Consider the following 24,768-nt stretch of genomic DNA (forward strand, 5'->3'; position numbering starts at 1 on the left):
TAAATTCTGTTCCTTCTAGTATATGTTCTAAATATTTGATTCCTTTACCACTCCAATCTGGAAAGTTTATCATATTATTGTTTTGTAATATGTCAGGGTTGTTCCAGATAGGTGTACGTTTGCATGGGATTAATGAAGACGCCGTCAATTTTAGAAACTCCCACCATGCTGTCAGAGAAGAGCTGATGTTGATGCTTTTAAAGCATTCATGTCGTTGGATGTTTGAGCTGATAAATGGTAGGTCTGAGATCTCTAGATTATTGCAGAGTGCTTGTTCTACATCTAGCCAAGGTTCATCTAAGAGGGTGTGTTTTAGCCATCCTGAGATAAATTGAAGCCTGTTGGCTAAGAAGTAGTGCTGAAAGTTAGGCAGTTCTAGTCCTCCTTTATCCTTGGTCTTTTGTAGTGTTTTTAAGCTTATACGTGGGGGTTTATTTTTCCAAAGGAATTTGGACATACATGAATCTAGAGATCTGAACCAATCTTGTGGCGGTTTAGTTGGGATCATTGAGAATAAATAATTAATTTTTGGTAAGACCATCATTTTTATAGCGGCAACCCTTCCCATGAGTGATATGGGTAGACATTTCCATCTAGCCAGATCATCTTCTACCTTCTTTAAAAGTGGGATATGGTTTAATTTAGTTAGATCTGCAAGCTTGGGAGAAACATTAATACCTAAATATTATATATTTCCCGATTGCAGTGGTGTAGAAGAGGAATTATGGAGGGAGCAATTAATCGGTAGAACTGTAGATTTTGGCCAGTTAATTGAGTAATCTGATATTCTTGCAAAAGAGTTTATCAATTCAATCACCCCAGAGATATTGGTTTGTGAATTTTGGAGAAAGAGTAACACATCATCCGCATAAAGGCTGATTTTATGTTCCACATTCTTGCATTTTATGCCCTTAATTACTGAATTCTGTCTAATTGCTGCTGCTAGTGGTTCAATAAAAATTGCAAACAGTGAAGGGGAGAGTGGGCATCCCTGCCTGGTGCCCCTCAAGAGACAGAAGCTGGAGGATGTTTGGTCATTTGTTCTAACACAAGCTGTTGGGGAATTATATAATATTTTTAACCAGTTTATGAAAGAGGATCCAAAACCAAATTTGTGTAAAGTTGCAAATAGAAATTTCCAGTTAACTCTGTCAAATGCTTTTTCTGCGTCTAAAGAGAATATTGTAGTTTCTAGGTTTTTACTGTATGAGTAGTCTATCAAATTAAGTAATCTACGTGTATTTGTTGATGAGTGCCTACCTTTTATGAAACCAGTTTGGTCAGGATGAATTAAGAGGGGGGTTATTTTCTCCAGTCTCTTTGAGAGAGCTTTGCAGATTATTTTAAGGTCTACATTTATAAGGGATATTGGACGATAGCTTGAGGGATATACAGGGTCTTTGCCTGGTTTTAGCAGGAGATTAATGTTTGCAGAATTCATATTTGATGGAAGTCTGCCCTTTTCTTTAATTTCCAACAACGTTCTGTAGAAAACTGGTGCTAGAATCGACCAGCATTCTTTGTAGAATTCTGCAGGAAAGCCATCTGGACCTGGAGCCTTATTATTGGGCATACTTATCAGGGCTTCCTGGAGTTCACCTGGTGTCAGTGGTGAATCCAGTGCCATTGCTTGAGTGTCCAATAATTTTGGAAGAGTTATGTTGTCCAAAAACTGATCAATTTCTTTTTTAGACGGGTTTATTTGTGGTGAATACAACGTTTTATAGAAATCCCTGAAAATGTTGTTTATTTGTATCGGGTCATATATTGTGTTCCCAGATGAATCTTGAACAGCACATATAGTTGTTTTTTCTTTCTTTATTTTTAGCTGGTTTGCTAGAAATTGACCGGATTTATTACCGTGTTCGTAATTTTGTAGGCGTAGTCTTTGTACTAAGAATTTTGTTTTTTTATCAATTATCTCATTTAATTCTAGTTTTGTTTTGCGTATTTTGTTCAATGTTTCCTGATCTTGGTGGGACGCGTAGGCTTCTTCTAGTGATTTGATGTTTTTTTCTAATTCCTGAATATTTTTGTTTTCTTTTTTCTTTTTATGTGATGAGAAAGAAATTATTTTACCTCTCATCACAGCTTTCCCTGCTTCCCATAGAACAGAAGCTGATGTTTCGGGAGTGTCATTATAGTTCAAATATGAAGTCCACTCTTTTTTAAAATATTTAATAAAGTCTTCATCTTTAAGTAGTGATATATTAAATCTCCAGTTTTTTCTTGGCGTAGTATTATTCTTGTGCATTAGTGTTAAAGATACAGGACCATGATCGCTGACAGCTATAGGGTGAATCTCAGTGTCTGAAATGTCGTTCAGCAGTGAGCTGCTGACCAAAAAATAATCCAGACGAGAGTAGGAGTGATGGACATGTGAGAAAAAAGTATATTCCTTATAGGGGTGGGTTTTTATAATCGATTCATCGATTAAAATCGATTCTGGCTTGGATAACGTAAAATCGATTCATTTAAATCCTGAATCGATTTTTTTAATATAAATTTATTTTGCTTGAAATGCCAGAATCTTTGGTGACATCTCACAAAATTTCAAGAACCACCAAACAGTTAAGACAGTAAATGAGAGCAGGTACACGGATTCTGCACATAGACTTAAACACACAGTGCGACCCGCGGATCACAATCAGTTAGATGTCACCTTTCTCACGGTTGGGGCTGAAAGCCGACAGCTCGCTGATCCTGATGTTTTGGCGGGTCCGCGCTTTGTGTTTACGCCCTTTTTGCGCCGATTCTAAAGCTGTTAGTTTGATCTCTCTCCAAACAATATTGACCGAACCAGCAGCAAAAGAAGATCCAAACGATTCACATAAAATTGTCATGAATTCACTCTGACTTTTACTGTTTTGCTTCCACCGCGATGCACAGCTCTCTCTCTCTCTCCCTCTCTCTCTCTCTCTCTCTCTCTGTACTTCAAGAACAGTTTCCCTTTCTTCATTATTCGCTTGCTTGTTACGCACCAGTCTACCGTAGTTTACAGCGCTGTCAGCCGCTGTTTTTTTCCCTTTTACATTCTTCCGAAAAGAAAAACTCATTTCTGCTGTTCAATACTGAACAAATTTAAACTTTTTAAAATTATTCAAAATGCAAAACGCTTAACCGTGTCTCTAATAAAACCGCTGTAACTTCAGAGGTAATGTTCATATGTTGATTAATGGTTTTCTTTCGTTTTTGATGTACTGCAGAATATTTTTATAAAATCCCAGGCCAGGAAAACCACCTTCATGTTTTTCTGTGTTTTATCTTCAGCTACTTTGACACAAAGGCATCTGCTGTGATGCTCACACCTTTGATAAAGTCTTGCGTGTGTCAGCTTCCTTTTTATTGATACAAAAATATGTAAATGTACTGATTTGAATTATAATATTTCTGACTGTCAAAATTTCCTAGATTTAAATCGAATCGAATCGAATTAAATCGAATTAAATCGAATCGTGGATCGAATCGATTCAGGACCTTGTGAATCGGAATTGAATCGATTCTAGAAATCAGTGACGATACCCAGCCCTAATTCCTTACTGGTGGGGTGAAGGGAGCGCCATGCATCGCGAAGACCAAAGTCACTCATATACTGTTTGATTATATTTGTGGACTGCCAATTACGCTGAGTTCGCGCTGTATTGAGCCTATCCATGTCTTCATTTAGTCCAAGGTTGAGGTCGCCTCCAAGAACAAGTGTGCCATCTAAGTGTTCAGAGAGTGCACTGAAAAAACCGTGAAAGAATGAGGGATCATCAACATTGGGACCATATACACTTGCAATACATAGCTTTTTATCACGTATAGATAGTTTAATGATTAAGAATCTGCCCTTATTCTCATCCTTAAAAAGTCAGGGGACATTTATTAATCAATGCAAAAAGACTTTATTTATGATAGTTTTGAAAAGTGCCATGATAAGATCAGTGTTGAGATAGCAGACATTACAATATTTTTATCAGTTATCAAATCAAACGTTTGGATGATACATACACAAACATCATCTCGAGGAGGAAAACACTAAAACTGTTAAAATTAACTTTTCTCTGTCAAACCAAAAGTGATGAACCCACAATGAAGACAAATTAAAATTTACATACTTAATTATTTTACATTTCCACATGTATTTTGGTTTGTGACTTCATTTAACGAATGTGAACGTAAGAGAAAATTATTAAAAATATGAGCTAAGAACATGTGGTATTAGAGCCAGAACTAGGGACAAAAAGCTGAAGTTGTTAACAATAGCAGAGGAGGTGGTTTTTGTTGTGGTTGATGATTTAGTTGGGGTTGATGTTGCTGTACTTCGGGTTGTTGTTGGTGCAGTTGTGGTTGTTGTTTTCACAGTTGTGGTTTTTGTTGGGGCGGCAGTTGTGGTTGGCGCAGTTGTGGTTGTTGTTGGTGCAGTTGTGGTTGTTGTTTTCACAGTTGTGGCTTTTGTTGGGGTGGCAGTTGTGGTTGGCGCAGTTGTGGTTGTTGTTGGAGCAGCTGTGGCTGTTGTTGGGGCAGCTGTACTTGTTGTTGCAGCACCTATGGTTGAGGGTGCAGTTGGTATTGAGGTTGGAGCAGCTGTGGTTGTTGTTAGAGAAGCTGTAGTTGTTTTTGGAGCAGCTGTAGTTGTTTTTGGAGCAGCTGTGGTTGTTGTGGGTCCAGTTGTGGTTATTGTTGAGGCAACAGTTGTGGTTGTTGTTGGAGCATCTGTAGTTGTTGTTGGAGCAGCTGTCGTTGTTGTTGGAACAGGTCTAGTTGTTGTTGGAGCAGCTGTGGTTGTGGCCGCAGTTGTGGTTGTTGTTGGGGAGACAGTTGTGGTTGTTGTTGGGGAGACAGTTGTGGTTTTTGTTGGAGCAGCTGTGGTTATTGGTGGAGCAGCTGTGGTTGTTGTGGGTGCAGCTGTGGTTGTTGTGGCGAAAGTTGTGGTTGTTGTTGGGGCGACAGTTGTGGTTGTTCTTGGAACAGCTGTAGTTGTTGGAGCACCTGTACTTGAGGATCTAGTTGTTGTTGTTGGTGGCAAAGCTGTGGTTGTTGTTGGAGCAGCTGTAGTTGTTGTTGGAGCAGCTGTGGTTGTTGTGGGTGCAGTTGTGGTTGTTGTTGGAGCAGCTGTGGTTATTGTGGGTGCAGTTGTGGTAGTTGTTGGAGCAGCTGTAGTTGTTGTGGGTGCAGCTGTGGTTGAGGGTGTTGTTGTTGTTGTTGGGGAAGCTGTGGTTGATGTTGGAGCAGCTGTAGTTGTTGTTGGAGCAGCTGTGTTTGTTGTGGGTGCAATTGTGGTAGTTGTTGGGGAGACAGTTGTGGTTGTTGTTGGAACAGCTGTAGTTGTTGTTGGAGCAGCTGCAGTTGTGGCCACAGTTGTGGTTGTGGTTGTTGGAGCAGTTGTGGTTGTCTTTGGAGCAGCTGTAGTTGTTGTTGGAGCAGCTGTGGTTGTTGTGGGTGCAGCTGTGGTTGAGGGAGTGTTTGTTGTTGTTGTTGTTGAGGAAGCTGTGGTTGTTGTTGAGGAAGCTGTAGTTGTGGCCGCAGTTGTGGTTGTTGTTGGGGAGACAGTTGTTGTTGTTGGCGCAGTTGTGGTTGTTGTTGGAGCACCTGTAGTTGTTGTTGGAGCAGTTGTGGTTGTTGTTGGGGCAGCTGTGGTTGTTGTGTGTGCAGTTGTGGCTGTTGTTGCTGTTGGGGAATCTGTGGTTGTTGTTGGAGCAGCTGTAGTTGTTGTTGGAGCAGCTGTGGTTGTTGTGGATGCAGTTGTGGTAGTTGTTGGGGCGAGAGTTGTGGTTGTTCTTGGAACAGCTGTAGTTGTTGGAGCACCTGTACTTGAGGGTGCAGTTGTTGTTGTTGGTGGCAAAGCTGTGGTTGTTGTTGGAGCAGCTGTGGTTGTTGTTGGAGCAGTTGTGGTTGTTGTTGGAGCAGCTGTAGTTGTTGTTGGAGCAGCTGTGGTTGTTGTGGGTGCAGCTGTGGTTGTTGTTGGAGCAGCTGTAGTTGTTGTGGGTGCAGCTGTGGTTGAGGGTGTTGTTGTTGTTGTTGTTTGGGAAGCTGTGGTTGTTGTTGGGGCAGCTGTAGTTGTTGTTGGCGAAGCTGTGGTTGTTGTGGCCTCAGTTGTGGTTGTTGTTGGAGCAGCTGTGGTTGTTGTGGGTGCAGTTGTGGTAGTTGTTGGAGCAGCTGTGGTTGTTGTTGGAGCAGCTGTGGTTGAGGGTGTTGTTGTTTTTGTTGTTGAGGAAGCTGTGGTTGTTGTTGGGGCAGCTGTAGTTGTTGTTGGCGAAGCTGTGGTTGTTGTGGCCTCAGTTGTGGTTGTTGTTGGAGCAGTTGTGGTTGTTGTTGGAGCAGCTGTAGTTGTTGTTGGAGCAGCTGCAGTTGTGGCCACAGTTGTTGTTGTTGTTGGAGCAGCTGTGGTTGAAGGTGTTGTTGTTTTTGTTGTTGAGGAAGCTGTTGGGGCAGCTGTAGTTGTTGTTGGAGCAGCTGTGGTTGTTGTGGTTGCAGCTATGGTTGAGGGTGTTGTTGTTGTTGTTGGGGAAGCTGTGGTTGTTGTTGGAGCAGCTGTAGTTGTTGTTGGAGCAGCTGCAGTTGTGGCCACAGTTGTGGTTGTTGTTAGAGCAGTTGTGGTTGTTGTTGGAGCAGCTGTAGTGGTTGTTGGAGCAGCTGTGGTTGTTGTGGTTGCAGCTGTGGTTGAGGGTGTTGTTGTTGTTGTTGTTGAGGAAGCTGTGGTTGTTGTTGGAACAGCTGTAGTTGTTGTGGGTGCAGCTGTGGTTGAAGGTGTTGTTGTTGTTGTTGTTGAGGAAGCTGTGGTTGTTGTTGGAACAGCTGTAGTTGTTGTTGGAGCAGCTGTGGTTGTTGTTGGGGAAGCTGTGGTTGTTGTGGGTGCAGTTGTGGTAGTTGTTGGAGCAGCTGTGGTTGGTGTTGGAGCAGCTGTGGTTGTTGTGGCCTCAGTTGTGGTTGTTGTTGGAGCAGTTGTAGTTGTTGTTGGAGCAGCTGTGGTTGTTGTGGGTGCAGTTGTGGTAGTTGTTGGAGCAGCTGTGGTTGTTGTTGGAGCAGCTGTGGTTGAGGGTGTTGTTGTTTTTGTTGTTGAGGAAGCTGTGGTTGTTGTTGGGGCAGCTGTAGTTGTTGTTGGCGAAGCTGTGGTTGTTGTGGCCTCAGTTGTGGTTGTTGTTGGAGCAGTTGTGGTTGTTGTTGGAGCAGCTGTAGTTTTTGTTGGAGCAGCTGTAGTTGTGGCCACAGTTGATGTTGTTGTTGGAGCAGCTGTGTTTGTTGTGGGTGCAATTGTGGTAGTTGTTGGGGAGACAGTTGTGGTTGTTGTTGGAGCAGTTGTGGTTGTTGTTGGAGCAGCTGTAGTTGTTGTTGGAGCAGCTGTGGTTGTTGTGGGTGCAGCTGTGGTTGTTGTTGGAGCAGCTGTAGTTGTTGTGGGTGCAGCTGTGGTTGAGGGTGTTGTTGTTGTTGTTGTTTGGGAAGCTGTGGTTGTTGTTGGGGCAGCTGTAGTTGTTGTTGGCGAAGCTGTGGTTGTTGTGGCCTCAGTTGTGGTTGTTGTTGGAGCAGTTGTGGTTGTTGTTGGAGCAGCTGTGGTTGTTGTGGGTGCAGTTGTGGTAGTTGTTGGAGCAGCTGTGGTTGTTGTTGGAGCAGCTGTGGTTGAGGGTGTTGTTGTTTTTGTTGTTGAGGAAGCTGTGGTTGTTGTTGGGGCAGCTGCAGTTGTTGTTGGCGAAGCTGTGGTTGTTGTTGGAGCAGCTGTAGTAGTTGTTTGAGCAGCTGTGTTTGTTGTGGGTGCAATTGTGGTAGTTGTTGGGGAGACAGTTGTGGTTGTTGTTGGAGCAGTTGTGGTTGTTGTTGGAGCAGCTGTAGTTGTTGTTGGAGCAGCTGTGGTTGTTGTTGGGGAAGCTGTGGTTGGTGTTGGAGCAGCTGTGGTTGTTGTGGCCTCAGTTGTGGTTGTTGTTGGAGCAGTTGTAGTTGTTGTTGGAGCAGCTGTGGTTGTTGTGGGTGCAGTTGTGGTAGTTGTTGGAACAGCTGTGGTTGTTGTTGGAGCAGCTGTGGTTGAGGGTCTTGTTGTTTTTGTTGTTGAGGAAGCTGTGGTTGTTGTTGGGGCAGCTGTAGTTGTTGTTGGCGAAGCTGTGGTTGTTGTGGCCTCAGTTGTGGTTGTTGTTGGAGCAGTTGTGGTTGTTGTTGGAGCAGCTGTAGTTGTTGTTGGAGCAGCTGCAGTTGTGGCCACAGTTGTTGTTGTTGTTGGAGCAGCTGTGTTTGTTGTGGGTGCAATTGTGGTAGTTGTTGGGGAGACAGTTGTGGTTGTTGTTGGAGCAGTTGTGGTTGTTGTTGGAGCAGCTGTAGTTGTTGTTGGAGCAGCTGTGGTTGTTGTGGGTGCAGCTGTGGTTGTTGTTGGAGCAGCTGTAGTTGTTGTGGGTGCAGCTGTGGTTGAGGGTGTTGTTGTTGTTGTTGTTTGGGAAGCTGTGGTTGTTGTTGGGGCAGCTGTAGTTGTTGTGGGAGCAGCTGTGGTTGTTGTTGGGGCAGCTGTAGTTGTTGTTGGAGCAGCTGTGGTTGAGGGAGTTGTTGTTGTTGTTGTTGTTGTTGTGGAAGTTGTGGTTGTTGTTGGGGCAGCTGTAGTTGTTGTTGGAGCAGCTGTGGTTGAGGGAGTTGTTGTTGTTGTTGTTGTTGTTGATGATGAAGCTGTGGTTGTTGTTGGGGCAGCTGTGGTTGTTGTTGGTGCAGTTGTGGCTGTTGTTACGGCGGCAGTTGTGGTTGGCGCAGTTGTGGTTGTGGGTGTTGGAGCAGCGGTTGTTGTTTTTGGAGCACCTGTAGTTGAGGGTGCAGTTGTTGTTGTTGTTGCTGTTGGGGAAGCTGTGGTTGTTGTGGCCTCAGTTGTGGTTGTTGTTGGAGCAGTTGTGGTTGTTGTTGGAGCAGCTGTAGTTGTTGTTGGAGCAGCTGCACTTGTGGCCACAGTTGTTGTTGTTGTTGGAGCAGCTGTGGTTGAGGGTGTTGTTGTTTTTGTTGTTGAGGAAGCTGTGGTTGTTGTTGGGGCAGCTGTAGTTGTTGTTGGCGAAGCTGTGGTTGTTGTGGCCTCAGTTGTGGTTGTTGTTGGAGCAGTTGTGGTTGTTGTTGGAGCAGCTGTAGTTGTTGTTGGAGCAGCTGCAGTTGTGGCCACAGTTGTGGTTGTTGTTGGAGCAGCTGTAGTTGTTGTTGGAGCAGCTGCAGTTGTGGCCACAGTTGTGGTTGTTGTTAGAGCAGTTGTGGTTGTTGTTGGAGCAGCTGTAGTGGTTGTTGGAGCAGCTGTGGTTGTTGTGGGTGCAGCTGTGGTTGAGGGTGTTGTTGTTGTTGGTGGTGGCAAAGCTGTGGTTGTTGTTGGAGCAGCTGTACTTGTTGTGGGTGCAGCTGTGGTTGAGGGTGTTGTTGTTGTTGGGGAAGCTGTGGTTGGTGTTGGAGCAGCTGTAGTTGTTGTTGGAGCAGCTGTGGTTGTTGTGGGAGCAGCTGTAGTTGTTGTTGGAGCGGCTGTAGTTGTTGTTGGAGCAGCTGTGGTTGTTGTGGGTGCAGCTGTGGTTGTTGTTGGAGCAGCTGTAGTTGTTGTGGGTGCAGCTGTGGTTGAGGGTGTTGTTGTTGTTGTTGTTTGGGAAGCTGTGGTTGTTGTTGGGGCAGCTGTAGTTGTTGTGGGAGCAGCTGTGGTTGTTGTTGGGGCAGCTGTAGTTGTTGTTGGAGCAGCTGTGGTTGAGGGAGTTGTTGTTGTTGTTGTTGTTGAGGAAGTTGTGGTTGTTGTTGGGGCAGCTGTAGTTGTTGTTGGAGCAGCTGTGGTTGAGGGAGTTGTTGTTGTTGTTGTTGTTGTTGATGAAGCTGTGGTTGTTGTTGGGGCAGCTGTGGTTGTTGTTGGTGCAGTTGTGGCTGTTGTTACGGCGGCAGTTGTGGTTGGCGCAGTTGTGGTTGTGGGTGTTGGAGCAGCGGTTGTTGTTGTTGGAGCACCTGTAGTTGAGGGTGCAGTTGTTGTTGTTGTTGCCGTTGGGGAAGCTGTGGTTGTTGTTGGAGCAGTTGTGGTTGTTGTTGGAGCAGCTGTAGTTGTTGTTGGAGCAGCTGCAGTTGTGGCCACAGTTGTTGTTGTTGTTGGAGCAGCTGTGGTTGAAGGTGTTGTTGTTTTTGTTGTTGAGGAAGCTGTTGGGGCAGCTGTAGTTGTTGTTGGAGCAGCTGTAGTTGTTGTTGGAGCAGCTTCAGTTGTGGCCACAGTTGTGGTTGTTGTTAGAGCACCTGTAGTTGAGGGTGCAGTTGTTGTTGTTGTTGCTGTTGAGGAAGCTGTGGTTGTTGTTCTAGCAGCTGCAGTTGTGGCCACAGTAGTGGTTGTTGTTGGAGCAGCTGTAGTTGTTGTTGGAGCAGCTGTGGTTGTTGTGGGTGCAGCTGTGGTTGTTGTTGGAGCAGCTGTGGTTGTTGTGGGTGCAGTTGTGGTAGTTGTTGGGGCGGCAGTTGTTGTTGTTGTTGGAACAGCTGTAGTTGTTGTTGGAGCACCTGTAGTTGATGGTGTAGTTGTTGTTGTTGTTGGGGAAGCTGTGGTTGTTGTTGGAGCAGCTGTAGTTGTTGTTGTTGTTGGAGCAGCTGTGGTTGAAGGTGTTGTTGTTTTTGTTGTTGAGGAAGCTGTTGGGGCAGCTGTACTTGTTGTTGGAGCAGCTGTGGTTGTTGTGGGTGCAGTTGTGGTAGTTGTTGGAGCAGCTGTGGTTGTTGTTGGAGCAGCTGTGGTTGAGGGTGTTGTTGTTTTTGTTGTTGAGGAAGCTGTGGTTGTTGTTGGGGCAGCTGTAGTTGTTGTTGGCGAAGCTGTGGTTGTTGTGGGTGCAATTGTGGTAGTTGTTGGGGAGACAGTTGTGGTTGTTGTTGGAGCAGTTGTGGTTGTTGTTGGAGCAGCTGTAGTTGTTGTTGGAGCAGCTGTGGTTGTTGTGGGTGCAGCTGTGGTTGTTGTTGGAGCAGCTGTAGTTGTTGTGGGTGCAGCTGTGGTTGAGGGTGTTGTTGTTGTTGTTGTTTGGGAAGCTGTGGTTGTTGTTGGGGCAGCTGTAGTTGTTGTTGGCGAAGCTGTGGTTGTTGTGGCCTCAGTTGTGGTTGTTGTTGGAGCAGTTGTGGTTGTTGTTGGAGCAGCTGTGGTTGTTGTGGGTGCAGTTGTGGTAGTTGTTGGAGCAGCTGTGGTTGTTGTTGGAGCAGCTGTGGTTGAGGGTGTTGTTGTTTTTGTTGTTGAGGAAGCTGTGGTTGTTGTTGGGGCAGCTGTAGTTGTTGTTGGAGCAGCTGTAGTTGTTGTTGGAGCAGCTGCAGTTGTGGCCACAGTTGTTGTTGTTGTTGGAGCAGCTGTGGTTGAAGGTGTTGTTGTTTTTGTTGTTGAGGAAGCTGTTGGGGCAGCTGTAGTTGTTGTTGGAGCAGCTGTGGTTGTTGTGGTTGCAGCTATGGTTGAGGGTGTTGTTGTTGTTGTTGGAGAAGCTGTGGTTGTTGTTGGAGCAGCTGTAGTTGTTGTTGGAGCAGCTGCAGTTGTGGCCACAGTTGTGGTTGTTGTTAGAGCAGTTGTGGTTGTTGTTGGAGCAGCTGTAGTGGTTGTTGGAGCAGCTGTGGTTGTTGTGGTTGCAGCTGTGGTTGAGGGTGTTGTTGTAGTTGTTGGGGAAGCTGTGGTTGTTGTTGGAGCAGCTGTAGTAGTTGTTTGAGCAGCTGTGTTTGTTGTGGGTGCAATTGTGGTAGTTGTTGGGGAGACAGTTGTGGTTGTTGTTGGAGCAGCTGTAGTTGTTGTGGGTGCAGCTGTGGTTGAAGGTGTTGTTGTTGTTGTTGTTGAGGAAGCTGTGGTTGTTGTTGGAACAGCTGTAGTTGTTGTTGGAGCAGCTGTGGTTGTTGTTGGGGAAGCAGTTGTGGTTGTTGTGGGTGCAGTTGTGGTAGTTGTTGGAGCAGCTGTGGTTGGTGTTGGAGCAGCTGTGGTTGTTGTGGCCTCAGTTGTGGTTGTTGTTGGAGCAGTTGTAGTTGTTGTTGGAGCAGCTGTGGTTGTTGTGGGTGCAGTTGTGGTAGTTGTTGGAGCAGCTGTGGTTGTTGTTGTAGCAGCTGTGGTTGAGGGTGTTGTTGTTTTTGTTGTTGAGGAAGCTGTGGTTGTTGTTGGGGAAGCTGTAGTTGTTGTTGGCGAAGCTGTGGTTGTTGTGGCCTCAGTTGTGGTTGTTGTTGGAGCAGCTGTAGTTGTTGTTGGAGCAGCTGCAGTTGTGGCCACAGTTGTTGTTGTTGTTGGAGCAGCTGTGTTTGTTGTGGGTGCAATTGTGGTAGTTGTTGGGGAGACAGTTGTGGTTGTTGTTGGAGCAGTTGTGGTTGTTGTTGGAGCAGCTGTAGTTGTTGTTGGAGCAGCTGTGGTTGTTGTGGGTGCAGCTGTGGTTGTTGTTGGAGCAGCTGTAGTTGTTGTGGGTGCAGCTGTGGTTGAGGGTGTTGTTGTTGTTGTTGTTTGGGAAGCTGTGGTTGTTGTTGGGGCAGCTGTAGTTGTTGTTGGCGAAGCTGTGGTTGTTGTGGCCTCAGTTGTGGTTGTTGTTGGAGCAGTTGTGGTTGTTGTTGGAGCAGCTGTGGTTGTTGTGGGTGCAGTTGTGGTAGTTGTTGGAGCAGCTGTGGTTGTTGTTGGAGCAGCTGTGTTTGAGGGTGTTGTTGTTTTTGTTGTTGAGGAAGCTGTGGTTGTTGTTGGGGCAGCTGTAGTTGTTGTTGGCGAAGCTGTGGTTGTTGTTGGAGCAGCTGTAGTAGTTGTTTGAGCAGCTGTGTTTGTTGTGGGTGCAATTGTGGTAGTTGTTGGGGAGACAGTTGTGGTTGTTGTTGGAGCAGTTGTGGTTGTTGTTGGAGCAGCTGTAGTTGTTGTGGGTGCAGCTGTGGTTGAGGGTGTTGTTGTTGTTGTTGTTGAGGAAGCTGTGGTTGTTGTTGGAACAGCTGTAGTTGTTGTTGGAGCAGCTGTGGTTGTTGTTGGGGAAGCTGTGGTTGGTGTTGGAGCAGCTGTGGTTGTTGTGGCCTCAGTTGTAGTTGTTGTTGGAGCAGCTGTGGTTGTTGTGGCCTCAGTTGTGGTTGTTGTTGGAGCAGCTGTAGTTGTTGTTGGAGCAGCTGCAGTTGTGGCCACAGTTGTTGTTGTTGTTGGAGCAGCTGTGGTTGTTGTGGGTGCAATTGTGGTAGTTGTTGGGGAGACAGTTGTGGTTGTTGTTGGAGCAGTTGTGGTTGTTGTTGGAGCAGCTGTAGTTGTTGTTGGAGCAGCTGTGGTTGTTGTGGGTGCAGTTGTGGTTGTTGTTGGGGCAGCTGTAGTTGTTGTTGGAGCAGCTGTGGTTAAGGGAGTTGTTGTTGTTGTTGTTGTTGGGGAAGTTGTGGTTGTTGTTGGGGCAGCTGTAGTTGTTGTTGGAGCAGCTGTGGTTGAGGGAGTTGTTGTTGTTGTTGTTGTTGTTGATGATGAAGCTGTGGTTGTTGTTGGGGCAGCTGTGGTTATTGTTGGTGCAGTTGTGGCTGTTGTTACGGCGGCAGTTGTGGTTGGCGCAGTTGTGGTTGTGGGTGTTGGAGCAGCGGTTGTTGTTGTTGGAGCACCTGTAGTTGAGGGTGCAGTTGTTGTTGTTGTTGCTGTTGGGGAAGCTGTGGTTGTTGTGGCCTCAGTTGTGGTTGTTGTTGGAGCAGTTGTGGTTGTTGTTGGAGCAGCTGTAGTTGTTGTTGGAGCAGCTGCACTTGTGGCCACAGTTGTTGTTGTTGTTGGAGCAGCTGTGGTTGAGGGTGTTGTTGTTTTTGTTGTTGAGGAAGCTGTGGTTGTTGTTGGGGCAGCTGTAGTTGTTGTTGGAGCAGCTGTAGTTGTTGTTGGAGCAGCTGCAGTTGTGGCCACAGTTGTGGTTGTTGTTGGAGCAGCTGTAGTTGTTGTTGGAGCAGCTGCAGTTGTGGCCACAGTTGTGGTTGTTGTTAGAGCAGTTGTGGTTGTTGTTGGAGCAGCTGTAGTGGTTGTTGGAGCAGCTGTGGTTGTTGTGGGTGCAGCTGTGGTTGAGGGTGTTGTTGTTGTTGGTGGTGGCAAAGCTGTGGTTGTTGTTGGAGCAGCTGTACTTGTTGTGGGTGCAGCTGTGGTTGAGGGTGTTGTTGTTGTTGGGGAAGCTGTGGTTGGTGTTGGAGCAGCTGTAGTTGTTGTTGGAGCAGCTGTGGTTGTTGTGGGAGCAGCTGTAGTTGTTGTTGGAGCAGCTGTAGTTGTTGTTGGAGCAGCTGTGGTTGTTGTGGGTGCAGCTGTGGTTGTTGTTGGAGCAGCTGTAGTTGTTGTGGGTGCAGCTGTGGTTGAGGGTGTTGTTGTTGTTGTTGTTTGGGAAGCTGTGGTTGTTGTTGGGGCAGCTGTAGTTGTTGTGGGAGCAGCTGTGGTTGTTGTTGGGGCAGCTGTAGTTGTTGTTGGAGCAGCTGTGGTTGAGGGAGTTGTTGTTGTTGTTGTTGTTGAGGAAGTTGTGGTTGTTGTTGGGGCAGCTGTAGTTGTTGTTGGAGCAGCTGTAGTTGTTGTTGGAGCAGCTGTGGTTGTTGTGGGTGCAGCTGTGGTTGTTGTTGGAGCAGCTGTAGTTGTTGTGGGTGCAGCTGTGGTTGAGGGTGTTGTTGTTGTTGTTGTTTGGGAAGCTGTGGTTGTTGTTGGGGCAGCTGTAGTTGTTGTTGGCGAAGCTGTGGTTGTTGTGGCCTCAGTTGTGGTTGTTGTTGGAGCAGTTGTGGTTGTTGTTGGAGCAGCTGTGGTTGTTGTGGGTGCAGTTGTGGTAGTTGTTGGAGCAGCTGTGGTTGTTGTTGGAGCAGCTGTGGTTGAGGGTGTTGTTGTTTTTGTTGTTGAGGAAGCTGTGGTTGTTGTTGGGGCAGCTGTAGTTGTTGTTGGCGAAGCTGTGGTTGTTGTGGCCTCAGTTGTGGTTGTTGTTGGAGCAGTTGTGGTTGTTGTTGGAGCAGCTGTAGTTGTTGTTGGAGCAGCTGCAGTTGTGGCCACAGTTGTTGTTGTTGTTGGAGCAGCTGTGGTTGAAGGTGTTGTTGTTTTTGTTGTTGAGGAAGCTGTTGGGGCAGCTGTAGTTGTTGTTGGAGCAGCTGTGGTTGTTGTTGGAGCAGCTGTAGTTGTTGTCGGAGCAGCTGCAGTTGTGGCCACAGTTGTGGTTGTTGTTAGAGCAGTTGTGGTTGTTGTTGGAGCAGCTGTAGTGGTTGTTGGAGCAGCTGTGGTTGTTGTGGTTGCAGCTGTGGTTGAGGGTGTTGTTGTAGTTGTTGGGGAAGCTGTGGTTGTTGTTGGAGCAGCTGTAGTAGTTGTTTGAGCAGCTGTGTTTGTTGTGGGTGCAATTGTGGTAGTTGTTGGGGAGACAGTTGTGGTTGTTGTTGGAGCAGCTGTAGTTGTTGTGGGTGCAGCTGTGGTTGAAGGTGTTGTTGTTGTTGTTGTTGATGAAGCTGTGGTTGTTGTTGGAACAGCTGTAGTTGTTGTTGGAGCAGCTGTGGTTGTTGTTTGGGAAGCAGTTGTGGTTGTTGTGGGTGCAGTTGTGGTAGTTGTTGGAGCAGCTGTGGTTGGTGTTGGAGCAGCTGTGGTTGTTGTGGCCTCAGTTGTGGTTGTTGTTGGAGCAGTTGTAGTTGTTGTTGGAGCAGCTGTGGTTGTTGTGGGTGCAGTTGTGGTAGTTGTTGGAGCAGCTGTGGTTGTTGTTGTAGCAGCTGTGGTTGAGGGTGTTGTTGTTTTTGTTGTTGAGGAAGCTGTGGTTGTTGTTGGGGCAGCTGTAGTTGTTGTTGGCGAAGCTGTGGTTGTTGTGGCCTCAGTTGTGGTTGTTGTTGGAGCAGCTGTAGTTGTTGTTGGAGCAGCTGCAGTTGTGGCCACAGTTGTTGTTGTTGTTGGAGCAGCTGTGTTTGTTGTGGGTGCAATTGTGGTAGTTGTTGGGGAGACAGTTGTGGTTGTTGTTGGAGCAGTTGTGGTTGTTGTTGGAGCAGCTGTAGTTGTTGTTGGAGCAGCTGTGGTTGTTGTGGGTGCAGCTGTGGTTGTTGTTGGAGCAGCTGTAGTTGTTGTGGGTGCAGCTGTGGTTGAGGGTGTTGTTGTTGTTGTTGTTTGGGAAGCTGTGGTTGTTGTTGGGGCAGCTGTAGTTGTTGTTGGCGAAGCTGTGGTTGTTGTGGCCTCAGTTGTGGTTGTTGTTGGAGCAGTTGTGGTTGTTGTTGGAGCAGCTGTGGTTGTTGTGGGTGCAGTTGTGGTAGTTGTTGGAGCAGCTGTGGTTGTTGTTGGAGCAGCTGTGGTTGAGGGTGTTGTTGTTTTTGTTGTTGAGGAAGCTGTGGTTGTTGTTGGGGCAGCTGTAGTTGTTGTTGGCGAAGCTGTGGTTGTTGTTGGAGCAGCTGTAGTAGTTGTTTGAGCAGCTGTGTTTGTTGTGGGTGCAATTGTGGTAGTTGTTGGGGAGACAGTTGTGGTTGTTGTTGGAGCAGTTGTGGTTGTTGTTGGAGCAGCTGTAGTTGTTGTGGGTGCAGCTGTGGTTGAGGGTGTTGTTGTAGTTGTTGGGGAAGCTGTGGTTGTTGTTGGAGCAGCTGTAGTAGTTGTTTGAGCAGCTGTGGTTGTTGTTGGGGAAGCTGTGGTTGGTGTTGGAGCAGCTGTGGTTGTTGTGGCCTCAGTTGTAGTTGTTGTTGGAGCAGCTGTGGTTGTTGTGGCCTCAGTTGTGGTTGTTGTTGGAGCAGTTGTGGTTGTTGTTGGAGCAGCTGTAGTTGTTGTTGGAGCAGCTGCAGTTGTGGCCACAGTTGTTGTTGTTGTTGGAGCAGCTGTGGTTGTTGTGGGTGCAATTGTGGTAGTTGTTGGGGAGACAGTTGTGGTTGTTGTTGGAGCAGTTGTGGTTGTTGTTGGAGCAGCTGTAGTTGTTGTTGGAGCGGCTGTGGTTGTTGTCGGTGCAGCTGTGGTTGAGGGTGTTGTTGTTGTTGGGGAAGCTGTGGTTGGTGTTGGAGCAGCTGTGGTTGTTGTGGCCTCAGTTGTGGTTGTTGTTGGAGCAGTTGTAGTTGTTGTTGGAGCAGCTGTGGTTGTTGTGGGTGCAGTTGTGGTAGTTGTTGGAGCAGCTGTGGTTGTTGTTGGAGCAGCTGTGGTTGAGGGTGTTGTTGTTTTTGTTGTTGAGGAAGCTGTGGTTGTTGTTGGGGCAGCTGTAGTTGTTGTTGGAGCAGCTGTAGTTGTTGTTGGAGCAGCTGTGGTTGTGGCCACAGTTGTGGTTGTTGTTGGAACAGCTGTAGTTGTTGTTGGAGCAGCTGCAGTTGTGGCCACAGTTGTGGTTGTTGTTGGAACAGCTGTAGTTGTTGTTGGAGCAGCTGTGGTTGTTGTTGGGGCAGCTGTAGTTGTTGTTGGAGCAGCTGTGGTTGAGGGAGTTGTTGTTGTTGTTGTTGTTGTTGAGGAAGTTGTGGTTGTTGTTGGGGCAGCTGTAGTTGTTGTGGGTGCAGCTGTGGTTGAGGGTGTTATTGTTGTTGGGGAAGCTGTGGTTGTTGTGGGTGCAATTGTGGTAGTTGTTGGGGAGACAGTTGTGGTTGTTGTTGGAGCAGCTGTAGTTGTTGTTGGAGCAGCTGCAGTTGTGGCCACAGTTGTGGTTGTTGTTAGAGCAGTTGTGGTTGTTGTTGGAGCAGCTGTAGTGGTTGTTGGAGCAGCTGTGGTTGTTGTGGGTGCAGCTGTGGTTGAGGGTGTTGTTGTTGTTGGTGGTGGCAAAGCTGTGGTTGTTGTTGGAGCAGCTGTACTTGTTGTGGGTGCAGCTGTGGTTGAGGGTGTTGTTGTTGTTGGGGAAGCTGTGGTTGGTGTTGGAGCAGCTGTAGTTGTTGTTGGAGCAGCTGTGGTTTTTGTGGGAGCAGCTGTAGTTGTTGTTGGAGCAGCTGCAGTTGTGGCCACAGTTGTGGTTGTTGTTGGAACAGCTGTAGTTGTTGTTGGAGCAGCTGTGGTTGTTGTTGGGGCAGCTGTAGTTGTTGTTGGAGCAGCTGTGGTTGTTGTGGGAGCAGCTGTAGTTGTTGTTGGAGCAGCTGCAGTTGTGGCCACAGTTGTGGTTGTTGTTGGAACAGCTGTAGTTGTTGTTGGTGCAGTTGTGGCTGTTGTTACGGCGGCAGTTGTGGTTGGCGCAGTTGTGGTTGTGGGTGTTGGAGCAGCGGTTGTTGTTGTTGGAGCACCTGTAGTTGAGGGTGCAGTTGTTGTTGTTGTTGCCGTTGGGGAAGCTGTGGTTGTTGTTGGAGCAGTTGTGGTTGTTGTTGGAGCAGCTGTAGTTGTTGTTGGAGCAGCTGCAGTTGTGGCCACAGTTGTTGTTGTTGTTGGAGCAGCTGTGGTTGAAGGTGTTGTTGTTTTTGTTGTTGAGGAAGCTGTTGGGGCAGCTGTAGTTGTTGTTGGAGCAGCTGTGGTTGTTGTGGTTGCAGCTATGGTTGAGGGTGTTGTTGTTGTTGTTGGGGAAGCTGTGGTTGTTGTTGGAGCAGCTGTAGTTGTTGTTGGAGCAGCTGCAGTTGTGGCCACAGTTGTGGTTGTTGTTAGAGCAGTTGTGGTTGTTGTTGGAGCAGCTGTAGTGGTTGTTGGAGCAGCTGTGGTTGTTGTGGTTGCAGCTGTGGTTGAGGGTGTTGTTGTAGTTGTTGGGGAAGCTGTGGTTGTTGTTGGAGCAGCTGTAGTAGTTGTTTGAGCAGCTGTGTTTGTTGTGGGTGCAATTGTGGTAGTTGTTGGGGAGACAGTTGTGGTTGTTGTTGGAGCAGTTGTGGTTGTTGTTGGGGCAGCTGTAGTTGTTGTGGGTTCAGCTGTGGTTGAGGGTGTTGTTGTTGTTGTTGTTGAGGAAGCTGTGGTTGTTGTTGGAACAGCTGTAGTTGTTGTTGGAGCAGCTGTGGTTGTTGTTGGGGAAGCTGTGGTTGGTGTTGGAGCAGCTGTGGTTGTTGTGGCCTCAGTTGTGGTTGTTGTTGGAGCAGCTGTAGTTGTTGTTGGAGCAGCTGTGGTTGTTGTTGGGGAAGCTGTGGTTGGTGTTGGAGCAGCTGTGGTTGTTGTGGCCTCAGTTGTGGTTGTTGTTAGAGCAGTTGTGGTTGTTGTTGGAGCAGCTGTAGTGGTTGTTGGAGCAGCTGTGGTTGTTGTGGGTGCAGCTGTGGTTGAGGGTGTTGTTGTTGTTGGTGGTGGCAAAGCTGTGGTTGTTGTTGGAGCAGCTGTACTTGTTGTGGGTGCAGCTGTGGTTGAGGGTGTTGTAGTTGTTGGGGAAGCTGTGGTTGGTGTTGGAGCAGCTGTAGTTGTTGTTGGAGCAGCTGTGGTTGTTGTGGGAGCAGCTGTAGTTGTTGTTGGAGCAGCTGTAGTTGTTGCTGGAGCAGCTGTGGTTGTTGTGGGTGCAGCTGTGGTTGTTGTTGGAGCAGCTGTAGTTGTTGTGGGTGCAGCTGTGGTTGAGGGAGTTGTTGTTGTTGTTGTTGTTGTTGTTGATGAAGCTGTGGTTGTTGTTGGGGCAGCTGTGGTTGTTGTTGGTGCAGTTGTGGCTGTTGTTACGGCGGCAGTTGTGGTTGGCGCAGTTGTGGTTGTGGGTGTTGGAGCAGCGGTTGTTGTTGTTGGAGCACCTGTAGTTGAGGGTGCAGTTGTTGTTGTTGTTGCCGTTGGGGAAGCTGTGGTTGTTGTTGGAGCAGTTGTGGTTGTTGTTGGAGCAGCTGTAGTTGTTGTTGGAGCAGCTGCAGTTGTGGCCACAGTTGTTGTTGTTGTTGGAGCAGCTGTGGTTGAAGGTGTTGTTGTTTTTGTTGTTGAGGAAGCTGTTGGGGCAGCTGTAGTTGTTGTTGGAGCAGCTGTGGTTGTTGTGGTTGCAGCTATGGTTGAGGGTGTTGTTGTTGTTGTTGTTTGGGAAGCTGTGGTTGTTGTTGGGGCAGCTGTAGTTGTTGTGGGAGCAGCTGTGGTTGTTGTTGGGGCAGCTGTAGTTGTTGTTGGAGCAGCTGTGGTTGAGGGAGTTGTTGTTGTTGTTGTTGTTGAGGAAGTTGTGGTTGTTGTTGGGGCAGCTGTAGTTGTTGTTGGAGCAGCTGTGGTTGAGGGAGTTGTTGTTGTTGTTGTTGTTGTTGATGAAGCTGTGGTTGTTGTTGGGGCAGCTGTGGTTGTTGTTGGTGCAGTTGTGGCTGTTGTTACGGCGGCAGTTGTGGTTGGCGCAGTTGTGGTTGTGGGTGTTGGAGCAGCGGTTGTTGTTGTTGGAGCACCTGTAGTTGAGGGTGCAGTTGTTGTTGTTGTTGCCGTTGGGGAAGTTGTGGTTGTTGTTGGAGCAGTTGTGGTTGTTGTTGGAGCAGCTGTAGTTGTTGTTGGAGCAGCTGCAGTTGTGGCCACAGTTGTTGTTGTTGTTGGAGCAGCTGTGGTTGAAGGTGTTGTTGTTTTTGTTGTTGAGGAAGCTGTTGGGGCAGCTGTAGTTGTTGTTGGAGCAGCTGTGGTTGTTGTGGTTGCAGCTATGGTTGAGGGTGTTGTTGTTGTTGTTGGGGAAGCTGTGGTTGTTGTTGGAGCAGCTGTAGTTGTTGTTGGAGCAGCTGCAGTTGTGGCCACAGTTGTGGTTGTTGTTAGAGCAGTTGTGGTTGTTGTTGGAGCAGCTGTAGTGGTTGTTGGAGCAGCTGTGGTTGTTGTGGTTGCAGCTGTGGTTGAGGGTGTTGTTGTAGTTGTTGGGGAAGCTGTGGTTGTTGTTGGAGCAGCTGTAGTAGTTGTTTGAGCAGCTGTGTTTGTTGTGGGTGCAATTGTGGTAGTTGTTGGGGAGACAGTTGTGGTTGTTGTTGGAGCAGTTGTGGTTGTTGTTGGAGCAGCTGTAGTTGTTGTGGGTGCAGCTGTGGTTGAGGGTGTTGTTGTTGTTGTTGTTGAGGAAGCTGTGGTTGTTGTTGGAACAGCTGTAGTTGTTGTTGGAGCAGCTGTGGTTGTTGTTGGGGAAGCTGTGGTTGGTGTTGGAGCAGCTGTGGTTGTTGTGGCCTCAGTTGTGGTTGTTGTTGGAGCAGTTGTAGTTGTTGTTGGAGCAGCTGTGGTTGTTGTGGGTGCAGTTGTGGTAGTTGTTGGAGCAGCTGTGGTTGTTGTTGGAGCAGCTGTGGTTGAGGGTGTTGTTGTTTTTGTTGTTGAGGAAGCTGTGGTTGTTGTTGGGGCAGCTGTAGTTGTTGTTGGCGAAGCTGTGGTTGTTGTGGCCTCAGTTGTGGTTGTTGTTGGAGCAGTTGTGGTTGTTGTTGGAGCAGCTGTAGTTGTTGTTGGAGCAGCTGCAGTTGTGGCCACAGTTGTTGTTGTTGTTGGAGCAGCTGTGTTTGTTGTTGGAGCAGCTGTAGTTGTTGTTGGAGCGGCTGTGGTTGTTGTTGGAGCGGCTGTGGTTGTTGTGGGTGCAGCTGTGGTTGTTGTTGGAGGAGCTGTAGTTGTTGTGGGTGCAGCTGTGGTTGAGGGTGTTGTTGTTGTTGTTGTTTGGGAAGCTGTGGTTGTTGTTGGGGCAGCTGTAGTTGTTGTGGGAGCAGCTGTGGTTGTTGTTGGGGCAGCTGTAGTTGTTGTTGGAGCAGCTGTGGTTGAGGGAGTTGTTGTTGTTGTTGTTGTTGTTGTTGTTGTTGTGGTTGTTGTTGGGGCAGCTGTAGTTGTTGTTGGAGCAGCTGTGGTTGAGGGAGTTGTTGTTGTTGTTGTTGTTGTTGATGAAGCTGTGGTTGTTGTTGGGGCAGCTGTGGTTGTTGTTGGTGCAGTTGTGGCTGTTGTTACGGCGGCAGTTGTGGTTGGCGCAGTTGTGGTTGTGGGTGTTGGAGCAGCGGTTGTTGTTGTTGGAGCACCTGTAGTTGAGGGTGCAGTTGTTGTTGTTGTTGCTGTTGGGGAAGCTGTGGTTGTTGTGGCCTCAGTTGTGGTTGTTGTTGGAGCAGTTGTGGTTGTTGTTGGAGCAGCTGTAGTTGTTGTTGGAGCAGCTGCACTTGTGGCCACAGTTGTTGTTGTTGTTGGAGCAGCTGTGGTTGAGGGTGTTGTTGTTTTTGTTGTTGAGGAAGCTGTGGTTGTTGTTGGGGCAGCTGTAGTTGTTGTTGGCGAAGCTGTGGTTGTTGTGGCCTCAGTTGTGGTTGTTGTTGGAGCAGTTGTGGTTGTTGTTGGAGCAGCTGTAGTTGTTGTTGGAGCAGCTGCAGTTGTGGCCACAGTTGTGGTTGTTGTTGGAGCAGCTGTAGTTGTTGTTGGAGCAGCTGCAGTTGTGGCCACAGTTGTGGTTGTTGTTAGAGCAGTTGTGGTTGTTGTTGGAGCAGCTGTAGTGGTTGATGGAGCAGCTGTGGTTGTTGTGGGTGCAGCTGTGGTTGAGGGTGTTGTTGTTGTTGGTGGTGGCAAAGCTGTGGTTGTTGTTGGAGCAGCTGTACTTGTTGTGGGTGCAGCTGTGGTTGAGGGTGTTGTTGTTGTTGGGGAAGCTGTGGTTGGTGTTGGAGCAGCTGTAGTTGTTGTTGGAGCAGCTGTGGTTGTTGTGGGAGCAGCTGTAGTTGTTGTTGGAGCAGCTGTGGTTGAGGGAGTTGTTGTGATTGTTGGGGCAACAGTTGTGGTTCTTGTTGTTTGGGCAACGGTTGTGGTTGTTGTTGGAGCAGCTGTAGTTGTTGTTGGAGCAGCTGTAGTTGTTGTTGGAGCAGCTGTGGTTGAGGGTGTTGTTGTTGTTGTTGGTGGCAAAGCTTTGGTTGTTGTTTGAGCAGCTGTGGTTGTTGTGGCCTCAGTTGTGGTTTTTGTGGGTGCAGTTGTGGTTGTTGTTGGAGTAGCTGTAGTTATTGTGGGTGCAGTTGTGGTAGTTGTTGGAACAGCTGTAGTTGTTGTGGGTGCAGCTGTGGTTGAGGGTGTTGTTGTTGTTGGTGGTGGCAAAGCTGTGGTTGTTGTTGGAGCAGCTGTAGTTGTTGTTGGAGCAGCTGTGGTTGAGGGTGTTGTTGTTGTTGTTGGTGGCAAAGATGTGGTTGTTGTTGGAGCAGCTGTAGTTGTTGTTGAAGCAGCTGTGGTTGTTGTGGGAGCAGCTGTAGTTGTTGTGGGTGCAGCTGTGGTTGAGGGTGTTATTGTTGTTGGGGAAGCTGTGGTTGTTGTGGGTGCAATTGTGGTAGTTGTTGGGGAGACAGTTGTGGTTGTTGTTGGAGCAGCTGTAGTTGTTGTTGGAGCAGCTGCAGTTGTGGCCACAGTTGTGGTTGTTGTTAGAGCAGTTGTGGTTGTTGTTGGAGCAGCTGTAGTGGTTGTTGGAGCAGCTGTGGTTGTTGTGGTTGCAGCTGTGGTTGAGGGAGTTGTTGTTGTTGTTGTTGTTGAGGAAGTTGTTGTAGTTGTTGGGGAAGCTGTGGTTGTTGTTGGAGCAGCTGTAGTTGTTGTTGGAGCAGCTGTGGTTGTTGTGGGTGCAGCTGTGGTTGTTGTTGGAGCAGCTGTAGTTGTTGTGGGTGCAGCTGTGGTTGAGGGTGTTGTTGTTGTTGTTGTTTGGGAAGCTGTGGTTGTTGTTGGGGCAGCTGTAGTTGTTGTTTGAGCAGCTGTGGTTGTTGTGGCCTCAGTTGTGGTTGTTGTGGGTGCAGTTGTGGTTGTTGTTGGAGTAGCTGTAGTTATTGTGGGTGCAGTTGTGGTAGTTGTTGGAACAGCTGTAGTTGTTGTGGGTGCAGCTGTGGTTGAGGGTGTTGTTGTTGTTGGTGGTGGCAAAGCTGTGGTTGTTGTTGGAGCAGCTGTAGTTGTTGTTGGAGCAGCTGTGGTTGAGGGTGTTGTTGTTGTTGTTGGTGGCAAAGATGTGGTTGTTGTTGGAGCAGCTGTAGTTGTTGTTGAAGCAGCTGTGGTTGTTGTGGGAGCAGCTGTAGTTGTTGTGGGTGCAGCTGTGGTTGAGGGTGTTATTGTTGTTGGGGAAGCTGTGGTTGTTGTGGGTGCAATTGTGGTAGTTGTTGGGGAGACAGTTGTGGTTGTTGTTGGAGCAGCTGTAGTTGTTGTTGGAGCAGCTGCAGTTGTGGCCACAGTTGTGGTTGTTGTTAGAGCAGTTGTGGTTGTTGTTGGAGCAGCTGTAGTGGTTGTTGGAGCAGCTGTGGTTGTTGTGGTTGCAGCTGTGGTTGAGGGAGTTGTTGTTGTTGTTGTTGTTGAGGAAGTTGTTGTAGTTGTTGGGGAAGCTGTGGTTGTTGTTGGAGCAGCTGTAGTTGTTGTTGGAGCAGCTGTGGTTGTTGTGGGTGCAGCTGTGGTTGTTGTTGGAGCAGCTGTAGTTGTTGTGGGTGCAGCTGTGGTTGAGGGTGTTGTTGTTGTTGTTGTTTGGGAAGCTGTGGTTGTTGTTGGGGCAGCTGTAGTTGTTGTGGGAGCAGCTGTGGTTGTTGTTGGGGCAGCTGTAGTTGTTGTTGGAGCAGCTGTGGTTGAGGGAGTTGTTGTTGTTGTTGTTGTTGTTGTTGAGGAAGTTGTGGTTGTTGTTGGGGCAGCTGTAGTTGTTGTTGGAGCAGCTGTGGTCGAGGGAGTTGTTGTCGTTGTTGTTGTTGTTGAGGAAGTTGTGGTTGTTGTTGGAGCAGCTGTAGTTGTTGTTGGAGCAGCTGTAGTTGTTGTTGGAGCAGCTGTGGTTGAGGGTGTTGTTGTTGTTGTTGTTGGTGGCAAAGCTTTGGTTGTTGTTTGAGCAGCTGTGGTTGTTGTGGCCTCAGTTGTGGTTGTTGTGGGTGCAGTTGTGGTTGTTGTTGGAGTAGCTGTAGTTATTGTGGGTGCAGTTGTGGTAGTTGTTGGAACAGCTGTAGTTGTTGTGGGTGCAGCTGTGGTTGAGGGTGTTGTTGTTGTTGGTGGTGGCAAAGCTGTGGTTGTTGTTGGAGCAGCTGTAGTTGTTGTTGGAGCAGCTGTGGTTGAGGGTGTTGTTGTTGTTGTTGGTGGCAAAGATGTGGTTGTTGTTGGAGCAGCTGTAGTTGTTGTTGGAGCAGCTGTGGTTGTTGTGGGAGCAGCTGTAGTTGTTGTGGGTGCAGCTGTGGTTGAGGGTGTTATTGTTGTTGGGGAAGCTGTGGTTGTTGTGGGTGCAA

At 47.7% G+C, this 24,768-nt stretch overlaps 1 protein-coding gene across 1 annotated transcript in view; it reads right to left on the minus strand.

Moving 5' to 3' along the window:
* Positions 1 to 3,947: 3,947 nt before the first annotated feature.
* The window catches only part of LOC146548477 (uncharacterized), a 42,252-nt gene continuing 21,431 nt past the window's right edge, over positions 3,948 to 24,768 (minus strand). The window contains exons 4-10 of the mRNA XM_085263353.1: positions 17,912 to 18,018; positions 13,981 to 14,694; positions 12,272 to 12,555; positions 10,613 to 11,128; positions 9,313 to 9,532; positions 5,802 to 6,516; positions 3,948 to 4,262 (exon numbers count right to left, since the gene is read on the minus strand). Of these exons, the coding sequence (XP_085119479.1) occupies positions 4,175 to 4,262; positions 5,802 to 6,516; positions 9,313 to 9,532; positions 10,613 to 11,128; positions 12,272 to 12,555; positions 13,981 to 14,694; positions 17,912 to 18,018 (2,644 nt within the window). The 3' untranslated portion in view covers positions 3,948 to 4,174. The remainder of the gene's footprint in view (positions 4,263 to 5,801; positions 6,517 to 9,312; positions 9,533 to 10,612; positions 11,129 to 12,271; positions 12,556 to 13,980; positions 14,695 to 17,911; positions 18,019 to 24,768) is intronic.

The sequence above is a fragment of the Mchenga conophoros genome, linkage group LG22, assembly GCF_057382185.1.
Source record: "Mchenga conophoros isolate Kocher_MC1m ecotype Shallow Benthic linkage group LG22, M_conophoros_male_GT1.1, whole genome shotgun sequence".
NCBI classification, from domain to species: domain Eukaryota; kingdom Metazoa; phylum Chordata; class Actinopteri; order Cichliformes; family Cichlidae; genus Mchenga; species Mchenga conophoros.